Source organism: Phacochoerus africanus, chromosome 14, assembly GCF_016906955.1.
Source record: "Phacochoerus africanus isolate WHEZ1 chromosome 14, ROS_Pafr_v1, whole genome shotgun sequence".
Taxonomy (NCBI): Eukaryota; Metazoa; Chordata; class Mammalia; order Artiodactyla; family Suidae; genus Phacochoerus; species Phacochoerus africanus.
Genome location: NC_062557.1, coordinates 16,779,167 through 16,804,758, shown reverse-complemented (window position 1 = coordinate 16,804,758; position 25,592 = coordinate 16,779,167). Strand labels below are relative to the sequence as shown.

The 25,592-nt window shown below is 37.4% G+C and overlaps 1 protein-coding gene across 1 annotated transcript in view; it reads left to right on the top strand.

Moving 5' to 3' along the window:
- EFCAB13 (EF-hand calcium binding domain 13) overlaps positions 1–25,592 on the top strand; it is an 83,948-nt gene that overhangs the window by 7,907 nt on the left and 50,449 nt on the right. The window contains exons 3-7 of the mRNA XM_047756783.1: positions 4,573–4,687; positions 7,253–7,374; positions 8,143–8,225; positions 16,619–16,762; positions 24,319–24,462. Of these exons, the coding sequence (XP_047612739.1) occupies positions 4,573–4,687; positions 7,253–7,374; positions 8,143–8,225; positions 16,619–16,762; positions 24,319–24,462 (608 nt within the window). The remainder of the gene's footprint in view (positions 1–4,572; positions 4,688–7,252; positions 7,375–8,142; positions 8,226–16,618; positions 16,763–24,318; positions 24,463–25,592) is intronic.

The window sequence follows — 25,592 nt, the reverse complement described above, 5'->3', positions numbered from 1 at the left end:
TGGTGGTGCAGCGAGTTGGGGATCCTGTGTCACTGCTATGGCTCAGTCAGAGCTGTGGTGCAGGTTTATCCCTGGCCCCAGAACTTCTACCCACTGAAGTATGGCCAAAACAAACCCAAAAACAAACAAATCAAGTAACCCTGAGGGGGCAAAGAGGGAGCTAGGGTATATAGGAGTTTTGCAGCAAAGGGCAGGTAGTAGAAACAAAAGATTACCATTAATAAAAGAAAACTAGATATTTTAAGAAGTTTAGTGCTTGTCTGCGTATGGAAAGTAGTGAGAGTCAGTACTCACCGAAATCATTGCTTTGATATGCACTTCAGCTATCTGAGGCCAGTATCCTGTGTTTGCACATCCTGAGGGCTCACAATAGCTTCAGTATGAATGTTGCTAGATGGTAGGTATTCTTTGTTTCCTTCCTGAAGTCCCTCAGGGCTCACCAGCTCACCACTGGAGGAGGTGGCTCCAATTGCGGATGACTGTGACATCCTTTGTTTACTGATATGGCAGGCAGTATTTTATTTATCAAATTGTTCATAGTAGTTTCTTGTGATCTTTATTATTTCTCTGTTATCAAGTTGTAATGTCTCCTCTTTCATTTCTGACTTATTTGAGTTTCTCTCAACACCCCACCCCTTTTTTTTGTTTTTGTTTTTGTTTTTTTTGGTCTTTTTAGGGCCGCACTCAAGGCATGTGGAAGCTCCCAGGCTAGGGGTCGAATCAGAGCTGTAGCTGCAGTCCTACACCACAGCCACAGAAACATAGGATCCAAGCCACTTCTGCCACCTACACCACAGCTCACAGCAATGACCGATCCTTAACCCACTGAGTGAAGCCAGGGAGCAAACCCGCATTCGATACTAGTCGGGTTCGTTACCACTGAGCCACAACAGCAACTCCCCCCATTTTGTTTTTGATGTCACAGTTTACATGTTTTTATATTGTATATCCATTAACAAATTGTTGTAGTTACAGTTATTATTAATACTTTTGTCTTTTAACCTTATGCTAGAGTTATATGTGATTTACCTACCACCATTACTGTATTAGAGTTTTCTGAATTTAACTGTATATTTATCTTCACCAGTGAAATTTATACTTTCATGTTTTCTTGCCCCCAATTAGCATACTTTCATATTATCTTAAAGAATTCCTTCAACATTTCTTATAAGACCAGTCTAGAGTTATGAACTTCTTCAGCTTTCACTTGTCTAGAAAACCATTTATCTCTCCTTCTTTTTTTTTTTTTTTTTTTACTGTGCCCAGAGCATGCAGGAATTCCTGGGCCAGGGATGGAACCCATGCCACAGCAGCACTGAATTGCACAGTGCCAATGCTGGATCCTTAATCTTCTGAGTCACACGGGAACTCCTCTCCTTCAATTTTGAACACAACTTTGTGGGGTAGAGTATTCTTGGTTATTGTTTTTTTTTTCTTTCAGTGCTTTGAATATATCATCCACTCCTTTCTAGCCTGCAAGATTTCTGCTGACAAATTACTGATAGTCATATGGGAGTTCCCACTATTCCTTCAAGTTAGATGACAAAAGACAACAATTATTTCTAGGCCACCACAATAAAATTTGTAACCTAGGAAGAAGTGGGAGGTGGTAGGAGTGTTTCTTTTCTTTCTTCGTTAGCACTGTTTAAAGTAATTAACACTTGGGGAGACACAATGCCTCAAAGGAATAGAATACGGAACAAATGTTTTTAGTTATTTGTTATTTTTATCAGATCATCCCTATTTCGTAAAATATTTGAGGCATTTCATAATTTTAAAAAACACACTTATATTTAAAAAATGATAAAAGATAAAAAATGATGTAGTTAGGTAGAAGTCATAATTACTCCAGAAATATGAAGATCAATTTCAGTGGGGACATGTGGAGAAGTGATGGGGGATACAAAGTAGCAGTACATTGTAGGTTGTCACTCATTTGTGTGTCATAAAATCAACTGAGGAGGTAGCTACTAGATTTTTTTAAAAGAAATTAGAATAGAATTAGAATCAATAGTGCTTTTCATATAGTAAGGATAAGTACTGTTCTATGAAATTTTTTCAGTCTTCTCTCTGTCTGTATACTCTATCTCAATAGAAAATGTATTTTATACTCTGTGACATGATCAAAATAAAATCATTGCTTTTGTGAGAGGAGGAGTGCAGAAGGGACTGACCATAAGGCAGCTTCATGGGGACGAAGAGCAGGTAATGAGGCTCTCAGGGTAGGAATTTGGGGGACTGGATTTATTTATTTTTTATTTTTTGTTTTTATTTTTTGCTTTATAGGGCTGTACTCACGGCACATGGAGGTTCCCAGGCTAGGAGTCCAGTCGGGCTGTAGCTGCTGGCCTATGCCAGAGCCACAGCAACGCGGGATCCGAGCTGCGTCTGCAGCCTACACCATGGCTCATGGCAATGCCGGATCCTTAACCCACTGAGCAAGGGCAGGGACTGAACCCGCAACCTCATGGTTCCTAGTCGGATTCGTTAACCACTGAGCCACAATGGGAACTCTGGGGGGACTGAATTTAAAAGGGATAGAATGGCAAAGGGCAAAGTGCCTTCTAAGAAGGGGGCGTTGGGTGCATGATAGGAATTTCCCTTATTTCACAATTTTGCTTAGGGCTAAGTTTATCTGAAGATGTTACAGACTCAAATCTGGTCATTTTCTTGTGTATCACCTAAATAGCCCTTGCATAGCAGGTTACTCTAAAAGTAAGGGACCATTTCTGCCAAAGAGTTTTTAGTTTTACATACAGGAAGAATAAGGTGTTACTTCTAAAGTACTGAGTTACAACCCAGCTGATATGAGTTCTGGGTAGGAACAAGTCTGTGGGGTATTGCCATAGTGATTCTTAAATTTGTCTGCATGTTAGGATCACTTGGAAATCTTTTAAAAAATTCCAAATATCATCTCAGTCCTTAAAATAATTAAATGACAACTTTGGGTGATATGATACAGGCATCAGCATTTTTTTGAAGCTCCCAGATGATTCCAATGTGCAGACAAATTGGGGACCTAGTTTATGTCAGAATTCTTCCTAGTGTTCAGGATCCCAGAGCCCAAAAATAATCTTAAGGTTGTCCTTGAAATTTACGTCTACCTGGATTACTTGAAGCAAAGTATGAAATTGCCAAGAAATCTTCTCTTTCAAATTTAATTAATTAATCTCATTATTGTATAGTTTATGGAATATTTGTGTTACAAAAGTTCTTGACAGTCCAATGAGAAGAGGAGAGAAAAGAAAGTAATAAGAGAGCAGGATACTTGTTAAAAAGCAGTTCAGAATCTACCCCAGACTTTAGTCTTAAACTACCGTTTCTTATTAAAAAGAATGATTTCTTCGGAGAAATGGCTGACTACAGATCTGGGAAGGCAAGTGTACAGATGTGTCTGGAGCATCTTGTTTTCCAGAAATGAGGAAACTAATAAACATTTCTACCAGAGAGGCATCAAAAGACTCAAGAGCCTACTCGAAGAGGCTCCCACCTCTTCTCACCGCACACAAGAAAATTAGAGCATCAATAAGGATAGTAATTGCAGGGAATTGAATCAGTTTAATATATGCAAATCAGTATGTTCAAATGACATAAAATTATTTTGTCACTGTTGAAAGTTGCAAGAGAGCCAAATCATTGTTGTAAAAAGTGATAAAAAGAATACAGCAATTATCTTGCCTTTCTATACGAGCACTACCGCTGTGTAAGCAAATAGTACATAAGAAGTTTCTCTTTATAGAAACTAACTAATGAGTGAAGAAGGAATGATAGACTTAGACTATAACTATTTAGCAGTCCCTCATGATTTATTGGATCTAGTACTTATGTCATAGTAGCTGTCAGTATCACAAAAGAGAACCACTTGGACATTATATGCCTCCTGATGAGACAATACCACAACTCATTAGTGGTTTTATCCCCTGCTGCCCCTCAAAAAAGTAGAATGTTAATCTGATCATGTCTTTAGACTCCTGCAACCATGGTGAGAGAATTAGCAAAATCTAGGTTTGTGAAAGATCTATAGGACATCGCTGGCAATAATGATATGATAATGATGATGGTGATGATGATAATGATAATAAAAAGACATGAAGGAAGAACCTATAAATGAAAAGAGGTCTAAGGGACATATCAACCAATTGTAATATGGGGACCTTATTGAATCCTGATGCACAAAGTGTTAAAAAATTTTGGCATTTATGAGATAATTGGAAATTTGAACACAGATTGTATGATGATATTAAGAATTTTCTGGGTTTTTTTGTATCATAATTGTGTTTTAAATGTATTTTTAAAAGAAAAACACTTTGTACAAATGCATATTAAAATCTTTACACATGAAATAATATCATACTTGAATTTGCTTTAAAATAATAAGAGATGAGACTGTAAATGGAATAAGATTGTCTATTATTGAAGCTAGGTGATGGGTCATTACTGAAGCATGGGAAGATCATATTATTCTGTCTACTTTTGTTGATATTTGAAAATTTCCATAAATAAAAGATGACAAGAAGAAAAGTCAAGAAAAAAGGCAATTCAAGAATTATTCCAATTTTCTGTGCAATTTAGGTATGAAACGTCAATGTTCCTATTTGAAGAAGAAAAGTCCTCTGATTTTTCAGGAGAAAGAAAAGTCAAGAAAAAGAGGAGTTTACAAGTACAATTGCATACTAAAAGAACTGAGGTAAATAAAGATCTCAGAATATTTTTCAAGTGTTGTCCTTAGTCCTCAAATATTCCACTCCATTTTAGTCCAGGCATTGGAATGCCACATTTTAAATATTTCTTCTTCTTCCTCTTCTTTCTCCTCCTCCTCTTCCTTCCTTTCCTCCTTTTCCTCCCTCCTCCCTCTTAAAAAACAAAAAACAAAAACAAAAACGGAACATGGAACCCTTTCAGAAGAACGTGAACTATTTCCTTCTTTCTTCCTCAGATCTGTATTTTTATTATTATGCTCTCTGTTAACATTTCTGCTGTTGTAACAACTTTAGACGTTCCTGGGCTTTTGGCAGATAACTTCAGTCTTGGCCCCCATCTTGCTCTTCATTTGGCTTTCTCCCCTTGTCTATATGTCAAGCTTCCCTCTACTTTTCTCTTATAGTCACATACTTGGACGTCTCATCTTGAGATCTTTAACTGTGAAGTCGATTTCTCCAAATAAGATCACATTCACATGTTCCAGGGATTAGGATATGGACATCTCTTTTTGCTGGTTTATGTAACATACTATATTGACTATATGATATTTTAGGTATATAGTACTTTGTTGGTGTGCTTCCAGAATCTGAGAATACATATCTTTCTTCAATTCTGGAACATTCTAATTCATTATATTTTATTTATTTATTTATTAAATTGTTTTTAAATTTTTTCCATTATAGTTGGCTTACTGTGTTCTTTCAATTTTCTACTGTACAGCAAAGTGACCCAAGGCGCACGCGCTCGCGCACACGCACACAGACACACAATTCTTTTTCTCACATTATTCTCCATCATGCTCCATCACAAGTGACTAGATATAGTTCCCAGTGCAGGATCTCATTGCTTATCCATTCCAAATGCAATAGTTTGCATCTATTAACCACAGATTCCCAGTCCATCCCACTCCCTCCTCCTCCTTGGCAACCACAAGTTGGCAACCAAGTCTGTTCCTCCAAGCCATTATCTTTTAGAGCATCTCCTCTCTCTCAATCTCTTTATTCTGTCCTGGATCTTCTATTAGATATATTTTAGAACTTATCATTCTGTTCTCTATACTCTTTAACATTGCTTCATATTTTTCATTTTTCTCTTTATTTGTTCTGTGTAGTTTCTCCCATCTACTTTCTAGTTTACTTTTTCTTTCTCTAGCTGAATCTAATCTCCAGTTTAACCTGTCTATTGACATTGTTTTTGGTCTTTTTTCTTTTTTTTTAAGAGCGGCACCTGTGGCATCTGGAGGTTCCCAGACCAGGGGTTAAATTGGAGCTGTAGCCGCTAGCCTATGCGCCACAGCCATAGCAATGCAGGATCCAAGCCATGTCTGTAACCTACACCACAGCTCATGGCAAGGCCGCATCTTTAACCCACTGAGTGAAGCCAGGGATCAAACCTGCATCCTCATGGTTACTAGTCGGATTCATTAATCTCTGAACCATGATGGGAACTCCTCTACTGACATTTTAATTTCAGTGTTTATTTTACTTCTAGAAGTTTTATTTAGTTGTTCTTAAAATCTGCCTTATATCATGCTCTTTGCGCATGTCCTATTGTTTTGGGATTGATATCTAATTAATATATGAAGTTCTTTGGATGTCTAAATCTTCTGTTTGTTGTTTTGCCTAATTCTCACTTAACTCATATTAACTTATGTCTTTGGGTGCATTATCCTTTTTATTCATTCTTTCATATATGGTTGATCTAAATATGTAAGAATCTCATGAGGAGTTTGAATTAAGAGAGTCCTTTTCTGAGAGGATTTGAAATCGCTTTTTCCATGCACTTCAGAGGTCTTACAAATATGGGATCACTTTTTTTTTTCTTTTTTGTCTTTTTAGAGCCACACCAGTGGCATATGGAGGTTTCCAGGCTGAGGGTCCACTCCGAGCTGTAGCCGCCGGCCTACACCACAGCCACAGCAACGTGGGATCCAAGCCACATCTGTGACCTACACCACAGCTCATGGCAATGCTGGATCCTTAACCCACTGAGCAAGGCCAGGGATTGAACCCGCAACCTCATGGTTCTTAGTCGGATTCGTTAGCCACTGAGCCACGATGGGAACTCCTGCCTGCTAGTTTTGAATCGTGCTTATACATGCAACATTAATTTTTAAATCAATGTTTATGACAATTTTCTCAATCATAAGAATAATTTAAAACAAAATTCCCTATATTATTTAAATAACTATATTGATTCTTCCCATTCTTTTGCTTGTATAGTCAAAATCTGTGTATGTACCTTAGAATTTGGTAGTCTTGTCTTCGCAATACCGTAGATTAGCCCTCCTTTGTAAAATACGTTACTATAAATTGACATAATATTAATTAGGAGGTGATTATTTGCATAGTTAAGAAAAATGTAACTTTGCAAAAGAATATGGTATAGTTTGTTTAAAATTTTAGTATATATAAACTGTAATTTAATTACAAAAAAGCAGTTTTACATTAGAAGATTAACTAAGTGAGGAGCCTTTTAAAGTGCTTACTGTTCAAGAATGCTGGTTTACTAGTGTGATCTCAGGCAAGGATATTCTTGCATTTGGTTCTAGATTCCTTCTTCATCTGTGAAGGAGAAGATGACTAGGAAAGAAAACTCTTTATGCAAGTTGCCGAGTCAGTACGGTGTTCACAAGACTTTATCACACCTTGGTACATCTTCCTCAATTATTCGGTATTTAAATCATTGTATTCTCTTCCTTAAATGTTGGATTCAGATTTGGGATTTTTTTCCTTCAAGATTCAAATATCCCTTCACAGAAATTATGCCAAATAGTTTGTGCTAAGAGTCTCTGCCCTTAGAATGATGCAGAACTAAGAGCACTCACTGTGTGTGGAATTGAGAGACTCAGAGTTGAGTCCTGATTGACCTCACATGCTGGCTTAGGCTCCTGTGCAATCCACTTTGTATTTCTGGACCTCAGTTTCCATATCTGTACAAGAATCTTGTGCTAGATGGACTCTTAAAATTTCTTCTAACACTAACATTCTATGATTTCAGTTATTTTCAAATTATGGAATCAGATCAATCATCTTTTTAGGATGCTTTTATTAACAGGTTGTGGGATCTGAGATTCTTTGGCTGTTTAAATATATTCTTATTTGTCCTAGTAACTTTTTGTAAAATTTGCTTTGAGTTTGAGTGGGAAAAATTGGACCACAGCCAAAGGATGGTGGGTCATGGGAAGTACTTACTGACTGGGGTAAATCTGCTCCATAGAGAAATACCTAAAAGAAACAAGGTGGGAATTCTAGAGTAAGACTATGTAATTTATTATCACTTGGACAGTTCTTTAAGAAAGGTTCTTACGGAGTGTAACAGTCTGGAAAATCTCAGGCTAAATTTTAATGGCCAAATATTATATATATCAAAGTGACATAAGCATTTTGTGGATTTTTGGTTTTGTTTTCCTACTTTCTAATGTGGCCATTTCTTTAACAGGAAAAATGAAACGCTTTCTAACCTCTACCAGACATTATATGAAGAAATACCTCAAGGACACTTTGGCTCACAAGAATTAAGTGGTAATAAAAGGTTCCAGAATTTCTTGAATTAATTTCCTGATTGTGTGCTTTTTTAGAAATTGCTTCAGTAGTTAGTGTTTCTTTCCTTATTCCTAATGGCTTATGATATCAGCTAACATTACATGACATGGCAAATCTGCAAGCTGTGAATAAGCATAAATAGTTTAACTTGTAAGTATCTTTTGTTGAATTGGTAAGATAGGCAAAATATATATGCTTCTTCAGTTTTTTTTTCTGGGGGGGCAGTCATTGATGAATAAATTAGTAAGCACTGATTTTCTGGAATTCAGTCTTTGGCACCCTTTCTCTCTCTCTCTTTTTTTTTTTTTTTTTTTTTTTGCCAAGTGCAGCAGCTTGATGTGAGATCTTAGTTCCCAGACTAGGGATTAAAACTGGACCACAGTGGTGAAAGTGCCAGGTCCTAACCACTAGACCACCAGGGAACTCCCATAGGACTTGGTACCTTAGCACTAAGCCTCATTGTACCCTTCACTTCTTGGTGCTGAGCTCTCCCAGATCTTAGGCCTCTCCTATATATGTACTTGTATTTATGGAATTATTTGTTTTTATGGAATTATGTGGCATATTTTTCCTCTATACCTTAATTCTGGTGATTGTATTAGGCATCTTCTCCCCTCCCTCATTTTATTGAGACATAATTGACATATTGCACTGTATAAGTTTAAGGTATATCGTATAATGACTTGACTTAATATTTATTGTGAAGTGATTACCATAATAAGTTTAGAATATCCATTCTCTAATATAGATACAGAAAACATTTTTTCCTTGTGATGAGAACTCTTGGGATAGACTCTCTCAACAACTTTAATGTATACCATACATATTTTAGATTCCACATATAAGCGATATCATGTATATGGTCCTATCTACAAAAAGGAAACAGATCAAGGACATGGAGAGTAGACTTGTGGTTGCTGGGCAGTGGGGGTGGAAGGGTGGATAAATGGGGAGTTTGGGGTTGATAGATGCAAAGTATTACATTTAGAATGGATAAGCAGTGGGGTCCTACTGTACAGCACAGAGAACTATGTCCAGTCTCTTGGATTAGAACGTAGTGGGTTAGAACATGTTGGGTTAGAACATGGAAGATAGTATGAAAGAAAAAGAATGTGTATGTACGTTAACTGGGTCACTTGCTGTATAGCAGACATTGAAGAAATGTTGTAAATCAACCGTACTTTAATAAAAAATTTAAAAAATAAAGTATACTATACATAAGTGTTAACTATAGTCATCATATAGTGCATTACATCTACAGTATTTATTCATTTATTTATTAACTGGAAGTTTGTACCTTTTGACTACCTCCATCCAATTTGCCCACTTCCCTCTCCCCACCTCTGATAGCTACAAATCTGCTCTCTGTTTTTATGAGGCGTTTTTTGTTTGTTTTTTGTTTTTGCTTTTTTAGGGCTGCACCTGTAGCATATGGAGGTTCCCAGGCTAGGGGTAGACTTGGAGCTGCAGCCGCCAGTCTACACCACAGCCACAGCAACTCTGGATCTGAGCTTCGTCTGTGCCCTATACCACAGCTCACGGCAATGCCAGATCCTTAACCCACTGAGTGAGGCCAGGGATCGAACCCACATCCTTATGGATACTAGTAGGGTTTGTTTCCTCTGTACTGCAATGGGAACGCCCCAAGATTTTTTTTTTAAGAGTCCACATGTAAGTGAGATCATACAGTATTTGTCTTTCTATGACTTAATTCACTAGCATAAAGGTCCACCCATGTTTTCACAAATGACAAGATTTTTTTTTATGGCTTATATTCTATAGTATGTAATTATGCACATTACTTTTTCTTTATGTGGTCATCCTTAGATGGACACTTAGGTTATTTCCATGTCTTGGCTATTGTAAATAATGCTTCTTTGAAAAGGAGGGTGCAGATATCTCCTTGACATAGTGTTTTGGTTGCTTTCAGATTTATACCCAGAAGTGGGAATTGCTGGGTCATATGGTAGTTCTCTTTTTCATTTTTTTGAGGAACCTCTTTGTACTGTTTTCTATAGTGACTGCACCAATTTACATTCCCACAGCTGTGTGCAAGTGTTCCCTTTTCTCCACATTCTTGCCAAAAACTTGTTTTCTCTTCTCTTCTTTTTAATTTTAGGGCTGCACCTGTGCTAGGGGTTGAATTGAAGCTGTAGCTACTGGCCTACACCACAGCCACAGCAACGTGAGAGCCGTGAAATCTGAGCTGCATCTGCAACCTACATCACAGCTCACAGCAATGCCAGATCCTTAACCCACTGAGCGAGGCCAGGGGTTGAACCAGCATCCTCATAGATGCTAGATTCATTTCCTCTGAGCCACGATGGGAACTCTCTCTTGTCTTCTTGATGATAGCCATTCTAAGGTGTGAGGTGATACTTCATTGCGGTTTTGATTTGCATTTTCCTAATCATGAGTGACATCAAGCACCTTTTCGTGTATCTGTTGATTATTTATGTATTTCCTTTGGAAAAATGTCTTTAGGTCCTTTGCCCACTTTTTTTTTTCTTTTTTGTCTTTTTGCTATTTCTTGGGCCGCTCCCGCGGCATATGGAGGTTCCCAGGCTAGGGGTCGAATCGGAGCTGTAGCTGTCGGCCTAGGCCAGAGCCACAGCAACGTGGGATTCGAGCCACGTTTGCAACCTACACCACAGCTCACGGCAATGCCCGATCCTTAACCCACTGAGGGAGGCCAGGGACCGAACCCGCAACCTCTTGGTTCCTAGTCGGATTCGTTAACCACTGCGCCACGATGGGAACTCCCCTTTGCCCACTTTTTAATTGAGTTATTTGCTTTTTGCTATTGAGTTGTATGAATTCTTTACATATTTTAAATATTAACCCCTTCTGAGATTTATGATTTGAAAATATTTTTTCTCATTCCGTAGTTTTTCTTTTCATTTTGTTGATTGCTGCTCTTGCTCTGTAGAAACATTTTAGTTTGATGTAGTTCTGTTTAGTTTTTATTTTGTTGGCTTATGCTTTAAATGTCATATCCAAAAAATAATTGTCAATACCCATGTCAAGGAGCTTTTTTCCTTTTTTTTTTCCCCTAGGAGTTTTATATTTTCTGGTCTTACATTTAAGGTTTTAATCCTTTTTGAGTTAGTGTTTGTGAGTTGTGAAGATAGGGATCTAATTTCATTCTTTTACATGTGAATATCCAATTTTCCCAGCACCATTTATCGAAGATACTGACTTTTTTCTATGATTATTCTTGGCTTCCTCGTCAAATACTAGTTGAACATACACATATGGGTTTGTTTGTGATCTCTCAATTCTATTCCACTGGTCTGTATGTGTGTTGTTATTGCCAGCGCCATGCTGTTTGTTATATAGTTTTAAATTGAGAAATGCAATGCTTCTAGCTTTGTTGTTCTTTCTTAGGATTGCTTTGGCTATTTGGACTCCTTTGTGGTTCCATGTGGATTTTAGAATTTTTTTTTCTATTTCTCCAAAAAATGTCATTAGAATATTCATTGCATTGAATCTATAGATGGTTTTGGGTAGTGTGAACATTTTAACAATACTAATTCCTCTAATCTATGGACATGGGATACCATGTGTCTTCTTTGATTATTTTAATCCATATTTTGTAGTTTTCAGTGTGGAGGTCTTTCACCTCCTTGGTTGAAAGGTATATTATTATTTTGATGCTATTGTAAGAGGGATCACTTTCTTTATTTTTCAGATAATTTGTCACATTATATAGAAACATTACTGACTTTCATATGCTAGTTTTGTATCTTTATACTTTATGGAATTCATTGCTTATATCTAACAGCTTTTTTGATGGAGTCTTTAGAATTTTCTATATATAAAATCATATCATCTGCAAAAAGACAATTTTAATTCTTTTTTTTTCTAATTCTGGTGACTTTGTGAAGGACAGCTTTTCTGGATATAGAATTCTTTTTTTTTTTTTTTTTGGTCTTTTTGCCTTTTCTAGGGCTGCTTCCCATGGCATATGGAGGTTCCCAGGCTAGGGGTCTAATCAGTGCTGTAGCCACCGGCCTACACCAGAGCCACAGCAATGCAGGATCTGAGCCAAGTCTGCGGCCCAGCTCATGGCAACGCCAGATCTTTAACCCACTGAGTGAGGCCAGGGATTGAACCCACAACCTCATGGTTCCTAGTTGGATTCGTTAACCACTGCGCCACGATGGGAACTCCTGAATATAGAATTCTTGCTTGATAATTTTTTCCCTTTTAATATTTTGAATATATCATCATAGTCCTTCTTGGTCTAGAAAGTGTCTGTTGAAAAATATGCCTGTGGTTTTATGGATTTCTTTTGTCACTTTTCTCTTGCTGCTGCTGGTGTAGCCAAAGGAAAAAAAGTCAAAGACAAAGAAAGAATTTTGAAAGCATATGGAAGTTCCTGGGCCAGGGATTGAACCCATGCCACAGCAGTAACCAGAGCCACAGCAGTGACAATGCCGGATCCTTGACCCACTAGGCCACCAGGGGACTCTGGTCTTTGACTTCTGACAAATTAATTATAAACTGTCTTGCATACCCTTACTTGGGTTCAACCTATTTTGAGATCCTTTAGGCTTTATGGACCTGAATGTCTTCCCAGGTTTGGGATGTTTTCAGTTATTATTGCTTTAAATATACTTCCTTTTTTTAACATTTAAAAAATTTTAAATTATAGTTGATTCACAATGTTGTGCCAATTTCTGCTATACAGCAAAGTGACCCAGTCATACATACGTACACTCTTTTTCTTATCTTCCATCATGGTCTATCCCAAGAGATTGGGTATAGTTCTCTGTGCTATACTGTAAGACCTCATTGCCTATCCATTCTAAATGTAATAGTTTGCATTTACTAACCCCAAATTCACAGTCCATCTTACTCTCTTCCCTCTCCCACTTGGCAACCACAAGTCTATTCTCTATGTCTATGAGTCTGTTTCTATTTTGTAGATAGGTTAATTTGTGCCATCTTTTAGATACCACATATAAGGGTGATCATATAGTATTTCTTTTTCTTTCTGACTTAGTGTGAGAGTCTCTAGTTCCATCTGTGTTGCTGCAAATGGCATTATTTATTTTTGTATTTTATATATACAAAAATACATTGTATATATGTACCACATCTTCTTAATCCATTCATCTGTCATTGGACATTTAGATTGTTTCCATGTCTTGGCTATTGTGAATATGCTGCAGTGAACATAAGGGAGCATGTATCTTTTTGAATTATAGTTTTGTTTGGATATATGCCTAGGAGTGGGATTGCTGGATCATATGGTAGTTCTATATTTAGTTGTCTGAGGAACCCCCATACTGTTTTACATAGTGGTTGTACCAGTTTACATTCCCAACAACAGTATAGGAGGGTTCCCTTTCTACACACCGTCTCCAGCATTTGTTATTTGTGGACTTATTAATAATGGCCATTTTAACTGGTGTCAGGCGGTACCTCATTGTAGCTTTGATTTGCATTTCTCTAATAATTAGTGATGTTGAGCATTTTTTTTCACATGCCAACTGGGCTTTAAATATACTTTCTATCCCTTTCTCTTTTTCTTCTCTTTCTGGAATTCCCATAATGTAGATATTGTTTCTTTTGATTGTTTCCTATACATCCTATTGGATGTCTTTACTCGTTTCCTTTTTTTTTTTTTAATCCTCTGATTGGATAATTTTAAATGTCCTTTCTTTTAGGTCATAGATTCTTTTTTTCTGCATGATTTAGTCTGCTTTTGGAGCTCTCTACTGAATTTTCCAGTTTAGTCATTGTATTTTTCAGTTCTAGGATTTCTGGGGTTTTAAAATTTTTTTTTAATGTTTTCTCTTTCTTTGTCGAACTTCTCATTTCGTTCATGCATTATTTTCCTATTTTTTTGGTCTTTTTTGTCTTTTTAGGGCTGCACCTGTGGCACATGGAGGTTCCCAGGCTAGGGGTCCAATCAGAGCCTATGCCAGAGCCACAGCAATGCCAGATCTGAGCCGTGTCTGCGACCTACACCACAGCTCACGGCAACACCAGATCCTTAGCCCACTGAGTGAAGCCAGGGATCGAACCCGCAACCTAATGGTTCCTAGTTGGATTCATTTCTGCTGCGCGAAGACGGGAACTCCATTTTCCTAATTTTGTTTAGTGTTTATGTGCTCTTGCAGTTCACTAAATTTTAAGAGGATTATTCTGAATTATTTGTCTACCAGTTCATAGATCTCCATTTCTTTAGGGTCAGTCATTGAAACTTAATATTAATTTCCTTTGGTGGTGTCATGTTTACTTCATTTTTTATTATCCTTGATTCATTATGTTGGCATCTGTGCTTTTGAGTAAGTTATCTCCTTTTCCAGACTTTACTGGTTTGCTTTGGTAGAGGTAGTTCTTGACCAGTTAGCTTAGTTTCTGTTTCTGAATATGTTAACTGGAAATACCTTTGGAAAGGTGGATTTTGCTATCAGGACCTAAATTGGGGCTAGGCCACTGCCCATGCTCTTATCTTGGGGAGGAGGTGTCATTGGCTGAGAACAGTTGGACAGGGCTGCTGGTTTTCTTTTCTGTCTAAGTGAGGCTGTAGATTAAGTTTAGAAGCAGCTTGGGTACTCTGGTGAGGCTTCCTAGACAGTCAGGACTGGGTACTATACTCAGCAGTCAGAGAGGCTGTGAATTAACTTTCTGGCTTTGCGAGGTGACAGAACAGGTCCCAAGGCCTCTACTGATCATTGTTTGGGGATCTGAATCAGGCTAGACGGTGTATTGAGTTTCATGGCTCTAGTTTTGCTCTGCAGACAGGTGAACCCTGAGCTGTGCTGTCTATTCAGATGCCACTGTAAGAAGGGTTATAGGATAGGCTATGCAGCTTCTTATGTGCTCTGGTTAGGTCCCCTGGTTGAGTGGGCTGAAGGCTGTGTTTCACAGTGGACAGGACCATGAATTAGTTTCCTTGGCTGGGCAGGGCTACATACAGGCCCTAATGCTGGCAAGGGTTGTTTGGAGATCAAATTACGTTGAACTATGCACCACATTCACTGGCTAGATGATTATCCATTCTGATTCTGCAGACAGATAGGGCCTGACCCAAGCTGCATCTGCAACCTATACCACAGATCACGGCAACGCTGGATCCTTAATCCACTGAGCGAGGCCAGGGATCGAACCCACAACCTCATTGTTACTAGTCAGATTTGTTAACCACTGAGCCATAACGGGAACTCCCAAGCTGCATACTTTTAAAAACTGATTATTTTACCTCTATTTCTCTCTCCAACATTGATAGCCACAGTTTGAACATTGCCATGTTGAAATCTCAGATTTTAATGTCCTGTTCTCTGACAGTCTTTAATACTTCCAGTTCTTTTTATTTATAACAATTTTATTTCACTGACCTCTTCATTTGGTTCCACTGTGAATATATGATTTCCATTAGCATCAGTTGGTATTCTGTTTGTGTTTTGATCAGATCCTTCTCCTTGTTTCTTTTTGTGCCTATTTTAAACCGTCATTACTCGCCTCAAATCCTCAATCCTATCACCTAGTCCTTCAGCTCTTAAGGGATAACACTGCTTTTTCATAGAGACTTAATAAAAGCTGTTTGGCAGAATCTTCCTCAATTACACCATCCATAGACTTCCCTATTGTCTCACTGGAAAACATCCCCTTTCACAAGACTTAATTCCTTCACTTCTCTTTTTCAATTTGATTTTTTTCCTCTTCCCCAGGAACTATGCTTTGTCGACCTAATACTCTTTCAGAGAAGCTTCTTGAAAGAGCTTTTTTCATTAATTACTGTATATACTTCCTACTTCACTGAAATCTGGTTTCAACCTCCAGTACTCTAATAAAACTCCTATTATCAAAGTCATTATTATCCATTTTTTATTCTTTCTCTGGTATTTATCATTGTCATCTATGGCTCCTTTTTTGGAAACAAGGTGAATTAAACCCAATTTAGTTCAACATACATTTTCTGAGAATCTATTCTGAATAAGATGCTGAAACTTGAAGAGTGAAAAATATTGCCTCTATGAGCTATGAGTTTAGTGAGGGAGAGTAATCTGCAAGAAATCAGAATACCAAGAGCTTTGATTAAGATACACACAAACTGATAAGGGAACACAAGAAAGGTTTAACATTCCCAGGAAAAGTTGTGGAAATCTTGGCTTATGTGAGCCTTTCATGAGTTTTCTGATAGTTTCTGAGAGTTCTTTAGGAAACTTGTGGACTTAGAGGTCACTGGCTCCAGATGTACCTAAATAAATAACATGATTAATTTTAAAGCAGAGAATTGGAGCACAAAATTTGCTTCTCCTTTTTCTGTTAGTGATTTTTTTTTTCCCTTTGAGAGAGGGTAGGAGGAATAAGGATAATTATTCCTTTGAATTAATTATTTTGTTTTGTGTGTTCAGCACTTCAGAAAGCCTGTAAAATTTTTGGTAAAATTCGAAATGGTAGGATTTATGTGAATGATCTGCCAATGATCCATCACATCTTGAAGATCTCTATTAGTGATACAGAAATGCGAAAGGCACTAAAGACTATTGATATTGATGGTAAGTTTTAATATTTTGATTATTAGCTTAAGGGTCTACAGTCATGGACATAAGTTATATGTTGGTCAAATTAATAACAAATGCTAGAAAAGCTAAGCTTTAAAATGTTATAAAAACATCTTTGCACATTTATAATAATGATATTAAAAAATTAGACCTCAGGGGAGTTCCCTTCGTGGCTGAGTCATAATGAACCTGACTAGGATCCATGAGGACATGGGTTTGATCCCTGGCCTCGCTTAGTGGGTTAAAGGATCTGGTGTTGCCGTGAGCTGTGGTGTAGGTTGAAGATGCAGCTCAGATCTGGCGTTGCTGTGGCTGTGGCTTAGGCCGGCGGCTACTGCTCTGATTCGGCCCCTTACCTGGGAACTTCCATATGCAGTGGGCCATAAAAAAAATAAATAAATAAAATTAGACCTCAGTAAATATAATTGGATTTAGTTATTACCAAATTGGATTATGACATGCTCTCATCAACATCTGGTATTTTTAGACTTTTAATTTTTGCTAATTGCCTTAGTATGAAATGGTATGGGATAGGGAAAATTTCTTAAACAAGGCAAAAAATTTTTGAACATAATATATTTAACAATGTTAAAATTAAGAATGTTTATTTATCAAAAGACACCTAAAACTAAAAAGACAAGTTACAAACTTGGAGATATTTGCAATTCACACAATTGACAAAGGATTAGTTTTCAGAATGAGTAGAGAACGCATGCAAATGAATAACTAACAATGGAATAGAAAAATGGTCAAGACACACGGACAAGTATTTCTCATAAAGTATAACACATATAGCCAGTAATTATATAAAATATGTTTAATGTCACTAGTGTTCAAAGAAATGCAAATCAAAATCCTAATAATTATGTTTTAAATACCTAGAAAGATAATTATTTTTTTGTAGTCATTCTTCAATACTTTAAAGAAATAGTTAGTGGAGAACCCATGACATTTACAGATTATTCCAAGCTTGTTAAAAAGGGAAGACAAATGTACCATAAAAATGATATAAGTTGGTTGAACGAGGGGTTGGAAATAGAATAAAGTAAAATAAATACACCTAAATGCAAAGTAGTACTACAACACTGAAAGTATCAAGATGCTCAAATATAAGATGTGGATTTACTATTATAAAAAATTTATAGGAGTTCCTGTCATGGCACAGCAGAAATGAATCCTACTAGCACTCATAAGGTTGCAGGTTTGATCCTTGGCCTTGTTCAGTGGGTTAAGGATCCGGTCTTGCCGTGAGCTGTGGTGTAGGTAGCAGACCCAGCTCAGATCTGGTGATGCCATGGCTGTGACGTGGGGTGGCAGCTGCAGCTCCAATTAGACCCCTAGCCTGGGAACCTCCATATGCTATGGGTGTGGCCCTCAAAAGCAAAAAAAAAAAAAAGTATATATAGATATAGATATAATAGATGGAAAATACTAGGTGTCAAAATGGACCACCAATAAAATGTTACTGAATAAGTTGCACTAGTGCTCATGTATCCATCTGTTTCTTTTTCCAAGTCACTCTAGCATTTTTGAGAATCAATGGTATCACAGATTTCTGAATAAACGTAAAACTTTTAGAAAACTTAAGGAGCAACTCTTTTTTTCTGACATGTTTATCTATAAATTTTCACGACAAATGATTTTATGGAGATTTATATCAAAGTAATTATCAAAGTGAAAATGACTCTCTTCTCTGAAAGCACAGAAAAGTATAAAGGAGAAAGTCAAAATCATGTGTATTTCCATTACTCTGAGTCAAACTTTATGATTTACATGTATGTACTTTCCAAAACGTATACACATAAGTGTGTATATATGTGTTTATAACTGTGGCGTATACATATGCATGAATACATGATTTTAAAAACTATACATGGATTCACACGCATATAGTTTTGTTACTTTTTTCTATTAACATTATATGGTAGTCAATTTTCTGTGTAAATGTAGGTCTATACTGCCATTTTATTTTACTTTTAAAATAAAAAATTTATTTTTAACATAAAAATTATTTTATTTATTCACTTATTTATTTATTTGCTTTTTACGGCCTCATCTGGGGCATATGGAGTTTCCCAGGCTAGGGGTCTAATCGGTCACATCGGAGCCACAGCAACACAGGATCTGAGCTACGTCTGTGACCTATACCACGGCTCACCACAATGCTGGATCCTTAACCCAGTGAGCAAGGCCAGGGCTCAAACCTGCAACCTTATGGTTCCTAGTCAGATTCGTTTCAACTGTGCCACGAGGGTAACTCCTATTTTATTTTTAAAAATTCAGATGTTCCTTAATATAGATCTATGCTTATCTAGAAAATGAGATTTAAGAGTCCTGATTCTGGAGTTCCCATCGTGGCTCAGTGGTTAACAAATCCAACTAGGAACCATGAAGCTGCGGGTTCAATCCCTGGCCTTGCTCAGTGGGTTGAGGATCTGGCATTGCCATGAACTGTGGTGTAGGTTGCAGACGTGGCTCAGATCCCGAGTTGCTGTGGCTGTGGCTGTGGTTGGAGGCTACAGCTCCAAATGGACCCTTAACCTGGGAACCTCCATATGCCACGAGTGTGGCCCTAGAAAAGAAAAGACCAAAAAAAAAAAAAAAAAATCCTGATTCTGTGCTTTGGCACAATTTATAAGTCTGGATTTTCAGCCCTAGTTGATGTCAGGGGATTACCTGTGCAATATATGTGAAAAAAAAAAAAAAAACACTATATAATTTCAGTTTCTCATTCAAGCCAGACAATATTTTCTTACTGAAATTTTCATTTGTTTAATTTAGATTTTTTTCTTTTAAGAAATAGCATTTTTTTTTCTTTTTTGGTTACCCCACGGCATATGGTGTTCCTGGGCCAGTGATCAGATCCAAGCTGCAGTTGTGACCTACACCATAGCTGCGGCAACACCAGATTCACTGTGCCAGGCTGGGGATGGAGCCTGCATCCTGGCGCTGCAGAGATGCTGCTGGCCCTATTGCACCACAGCAGGAACTCCTCTTTTTATTTTATATTGGAGTATAGTTGATTTACAGTGTTGTGTTTGTTTCAGGTGTACACCAAAGGGATTCAGTTATACATGTAGCCATTCTTTTTCAGTTTCTTTTCCCATATAGAATATTAAAGAATACTGAGTAGAGTTCCCTGTGCTGCACAGTAGAGCCATTACTTTTTGCATGAAAAATGAGATGATTTTAGGGGTAAGGATTAATTTAATATTGTGCAATATTTTATGCATTTGTTTTAATGCTCTGTGTTTGTGTGTGTGTGTGTGTGTGTGTGTGAGAGAGATAGAGAGAAAGAGAGAGAGAGGTGGAATGGTGTGAGGCAAAGCTTTCATTAGAATCTCAACAGGGGGAGTTCCCGTCGTGGCGCAGTGGTTAACGAATCCGACTAGGAACCATGAGGTTGCGGGTTCGGTCCCTGCCCTTGCTCAGCGGGTTAACGATCCGGCGTTGCCGTGAGCTGTGGTGTAGGTTGCAGACGCGGCTCGGATCCTGCGTTGCTGTGGCTCTGGTGTAGGCCGGTGGCTACAGCTCTGATTCGACCCCTAGCCTGGGAACCTCCATATGCCGCGGGAGCGGCCCAAGAAATAGCAAAAAGACAAAAAAAAAAAAAAAGAATCTCAACAGGGGAAGTTCCTGTCTTGGCTCAGCAATTAATGAACCTAACTAGGATCCATGAGGATGCAGTTTCCATCCCTGGCCTCGCTTAGTGGATTAAGGATCAGGCATTGCTGTGAGCTGTGGTGTAGGTCGCAGACTTGGCTCAGATCCCACGTGGCAGTGGCTGTGGTTATGCAGGCACTGATTTAACCCCTAGCTTGGGAACTTCCATATGCCGCAGGTTCAGCCCTAAAAAAGCAAAATAAAATAAAATAAATACAAAAATCTCAACAGGATCCATAATATACCCCCAGACCACAGGTATATAGAAGGCTTTTCTAGAACAGGATGCAATCAGTCCTATCCTTTAAAAATAAAATCACTATATATATAAAATTGGCATGTTGCATGTATTTTTTCACCTTATGACAAATATAAAAATTAGAGCCTTGAGCAAAGGGCACTGCAGTATCTCCAGTTCTAGTTTATATATCATTATTACTGCAGCACTATTTACTACATAATTATGACATGTAAATATTTTCTGGTAAGTTTTTTTAACATTTTGTATTTAATGTTAACTGTCCTTGTGTATATACTATGATATTCTAGTATCAGTTATTTCTATTTACATTTTTAGTTTGCATTTTAATCTTATGTTCTTAGTGAGTTTGATGATAAATTTACTGATGAACTTTTTTTGTTTCTATTTCTGAACATTCTTATAGTTAATGGAATGCTGGATTTTTCAGATTTCCTTAAGGCTGTGAATAATGTGTGTTATCTGGTCTCTCAGGATCCAGGTAAAAAGACTGTTCTTCAAAATTATAGAAGGGAATGATTTTGATAGTAACTGATTTTTATGGTGAGGTGGTTATATGAATTGATGCTTTTTCAAAATCTCTTAATTCCCTTTTGTCCCAATAGTCTAGGCTGAGAAAAACTAGACATTTGTTATTCTATAAAAGGCACTAAAAATCCCTGGATTACTGCCATGGTGTTCTAATTTCTATCTCCAATTTTCTAGCTCCAGCAAATGTTGTATACACACTGCTAGACCAATTTTCTTAAAACACAATTTTTATCATGCCATTCTCTCAAAAATTTAGATGCTCCTCTTAGTCCAAACTCTTATGCTTGACGTTCTTGCTTTTTCATAGTTTTGCCTGTTGTTCCTCCTTTCTCCATAAATCTTTCCCAGGCAAGAACCCCATGCTCCAGTTAATCATAAATCTCCATAAATGTCAGTTTCATTCTTACTTCTGTGCCTTTGTTCATATGTTTTTCCCCCCTCTTATGAATACTGGCATCTGTTTTCTTCTCTTCCCTAAATAGTACTTTTTTCACTGGAATCTGCTTGTATTTCTCCCTAAAAATTTCAGATACTGAAGGGTCTCCTAATAACTTTTACACTACACATGAATTGTGAAGAAAGTGGTTGGGAGGACTGTTCATATTAATGTAGAAATAATGCCTCCAAAAGTCTGATGTCTCTAGTGTTCATTATCTAATTTTGGCAGTTCCTTGGTTTTTCCATTAGCCAAGATCAAAGTTCCTATGATCAGCCCTTGGGATTATATATATTTATCATCAACCAGACTGTATTTTCTTAGAATCAAGGATACATAAATGTGATAGTCAATATTCCTGAATTTACAAGCAAGAGGCAAGAAAAATTCTTTAATATTTATTTATTAATGTAATAAATGTTATGAAATGCCTGCTGTATGCAGCAATGAATGTTATAGATATAATACTTGGTTTGTGTTTAATTTTTTAATTCCTCACTTCTTATTTGGCATTTTGATTAACTCCTATGATGCTGAGATTCTTCTTTATCTACTTGGTTTTTGACCTAAAAGCTTTTTATGACAATAGATTTATATGTTTGTTTGGACTCCTAAGTTCTGCCTACTTGTTGAACCACAGTTTAGAATAGCTTATTTGCTCCCATATATCCCTTCATTTTTCAAGTCCTGATTCCGTATTTTGAACTTATTATTATTATTATTATTATTTTTTGTCTCTTTGCCATTTCTTGGGCTGCTCCCGTGGCGTATGGAGGTTCCCAGGCTAGGGGTCTAATCGAGCTGTAGCCACCGGCCTACGCCAGAGCCACAGCAACGTGGGATCCGAGCCGCATCTGCAACCTACACCGCAGCTCACGGCAACGCCAGATCGTTAACCCGCTGAGCAAGGCCAGGGATCGAACTCGCAACCTCATGGTTCTTAGTCGGATTCGTTAACCACTGCGCCATGACGGGAACTCCTTGAACTTATTTCTGATTATGGCCATATATTTTGAGATCAATCAAGAAGTCCCAGGTTTCTTTTTTTTTCTTTAAAAAAAAAAAAAAATCATGGAGTTCCCGTCGTGGCGCAGTGGTTAACGAATCTGACTAGGAAACATGAGGTTGAGGGTTCGATCCCTGATCTTGCTCAGTGGGTTAAGGATCTGGCGTTGCCATGAGCTGTGGTGTAGATCACAGACGCGGCTCGGATCCTGCGTTGCTGTGGCTCTGACATAGGTCTGTGGCTAGCTCCAATTAGACCCCTAGCCTGGGAACCTCCATATGCCGCGGGAGTGACCCTAGAAAAGGCAAAAAGGCAAAAAAACAAAACAAAACAAAACAAAAAACACATAATTATTGAGTGTTATTTTTATAAAATGTCCAAGCAATATATGTGTACAAAGATGTGAGATACTCTTTAATCCCTCCTAGGTTTTTATAATTTAATGTTGACCTTAGAATTCTTTTTATATTCAGTTATGAATATACGTACATATATAAATGTATATTCATTATTATGAATATTTTCTTCTAACAGATTCTTGCCAATTCATTTTTTATGTCAAGAATATGAAGTTTCTGGAGTTCCCATCGTGGCGCAGTGGTTAACGAATCTGACTAGGAACCATGAGGTTTCGGGTTCGATCCCTGGCCTTGCTCAGTGGGTTAAGGATCTGGCATTGCCGTGAGCTGTGGTGTAGGTTGCAGATGTGACTCGGACCCCGTGTTGCTGTGGCTCTGGCATAGGCTGGTGGCTACAGCTCCAATTTGACCCCTAACCTGGGAACCTTCATATGCCACGGGTGTGGCCCTAGAAAAGGCAAAAAGACAAAAAAAAAAAAAAGAATATGAAGTTTCTGTGGATAGTGGTTAAACCATTGCCAAACTCTTTTTAGTATATTAAAAAATCTGAATAGAAATTTTTTAGATATTTCATGCTTCTCTCTTTTACGGTATCTTTCTCGAATTACCTGTGTGTGTGTGTGTGTGTGGGTGGGGGGGGCACCTGTGGCGTGCACATGTTCCCAGGCCAGGAATTGAACCTGAGCCGCAGTAGTGACAACACTGAATTATTAACCACTAGGCCACCAGGGAACTCCCCAAATTACGTTTTAAAAAGCAATTAATAACTGTCACAAATTTTGGATTAAGCTGCCTTGTTATTGTGGATTATACCACTAGTAAGAAATTGTTACAGTTAAAAGAGGTGAGTATAGCATAATGATTAAGAGCAAACATTCTGGAATAAATTAGAATTCTGGCTTTTCCATTTACTAGATGTGTAATCAAAAGGGACTTTCTAAGCCTTAGTTTTGTTATCTGTAATGTAGAGATAATAATGATTTTTAGTTTATAGGCCAACTATGATAATGGAATTAGACCATAACTTTTAGCACAGTGTCTTGCACATAAACATTGTTCAATAGAAATCAGCTATTAGTGATGATATTATTTTAGTAGTATAATAGTATAATAGCAAATATTACATTTTATACTAGAAATATGGCCAGAATTGGGCAAATGCCTACTTGCAGATAAATTTTTAGAAAACGCTAAATTAATTTTTCCCTGGTCAAAATCAGCTCCTCCAAGAAAGCTATTGATTTACATTTAGCTGATGATTTTACAGTAATTTCTTTGTTTATTGTATTTTTGCAGCATTTCAGAATGCCTTGAAGATTTTCGGTAGGATAAAAGGTGGTCGTGTTTTAACTTCTGAAGTGGATGATGTTTTGGATAGCATGGATATCCTTGTAATCCCTGAAACTTTTCAGGAAGTGATAAAACATATCGACATTGACAGTGAGTTATTTGAATTGATATGTACATGTATTTTTCTTGGCTACCAATTTTTGATTCATCTTTTACTTCCCCTTCTTTTCTTTCTTGATTCTTGCTTTTTGCCATTGACACTGGTCTAGAAAAATTAATCGAGATATTTCTATAGTTTTTACGTTTTGGTATGTTTGGCAAAAGTATAAGAGAAAAATGGAATTTTTTTTCAACTTTATCTGTCTTTTCCAATAGTCATTTCTTGTCTTTGTGAGAGGTAGTTTCTGTAGTGTCAAGAGCCTTGGCTCCACAAGTTACAAGACCTAAATTTCTTGAATTTTCAACTTTATTTTGTAGCTTTGATTTTTTTGTAGCTTTTATTACAAAATCTTCCTATGCTACTCAGTTACTCTCTGCAAAATGTAGACTTCTTTGAACATTATAAATATATTTGGCAGATGTTTACATTTGACCAGGGGATGTGCTATAACAATGGACTGATTAGTGATTGATTAATTGATTTATCTGTTCATTTAATGTCACTGATTTAATATCTACTGTACCTGGAAATATGCTTGGTGATACACAGATAAATAAAACACATTTATTGTTTTGAAGCAGCTCACATTCTGGTGTGGAACAAAGCTAAAAATTATAGTGTTGTATAGCAAGTACTATTATAGAGGGTATACAGCAGCATCAGGGAAGCATCCAGGAAAGATTATTAGAGGAGACAATGTCTGAGCTAAATCTTGAAGGATCAGCAGGGATGAGTTGGTTGCAGGTGATGGTGAAGAGTGAAAGATACTTTAGACTGAGGGAACAGCTTGAGTAAATGTGGCCGGAAAATAATCCGACATGGCATCCTTTCCAGTGGGCTTCCACTGGTTTTTGTCATTTGTTAGTGGTGGCTTTATAGTGAGCCTTTGGTTGCTGAAGTGTGGTCTGAATATAGAATCATGTTGCATGCAGTTTTCCTAGGTAGTCATTTATGGTGGGCTCTGGGTGGTAGACATGTGTGGAGAGAGACAAGTACTGGAGCATGCCAAAGGCTGTAAATAGGAATTTTAAAGACTAATCTCAAGCCATATTATTAAATAGCCTTTAGGGTATGCTCGACTAGGAACCACAGAAATCATAGATGAAACCACTGCAGTGCC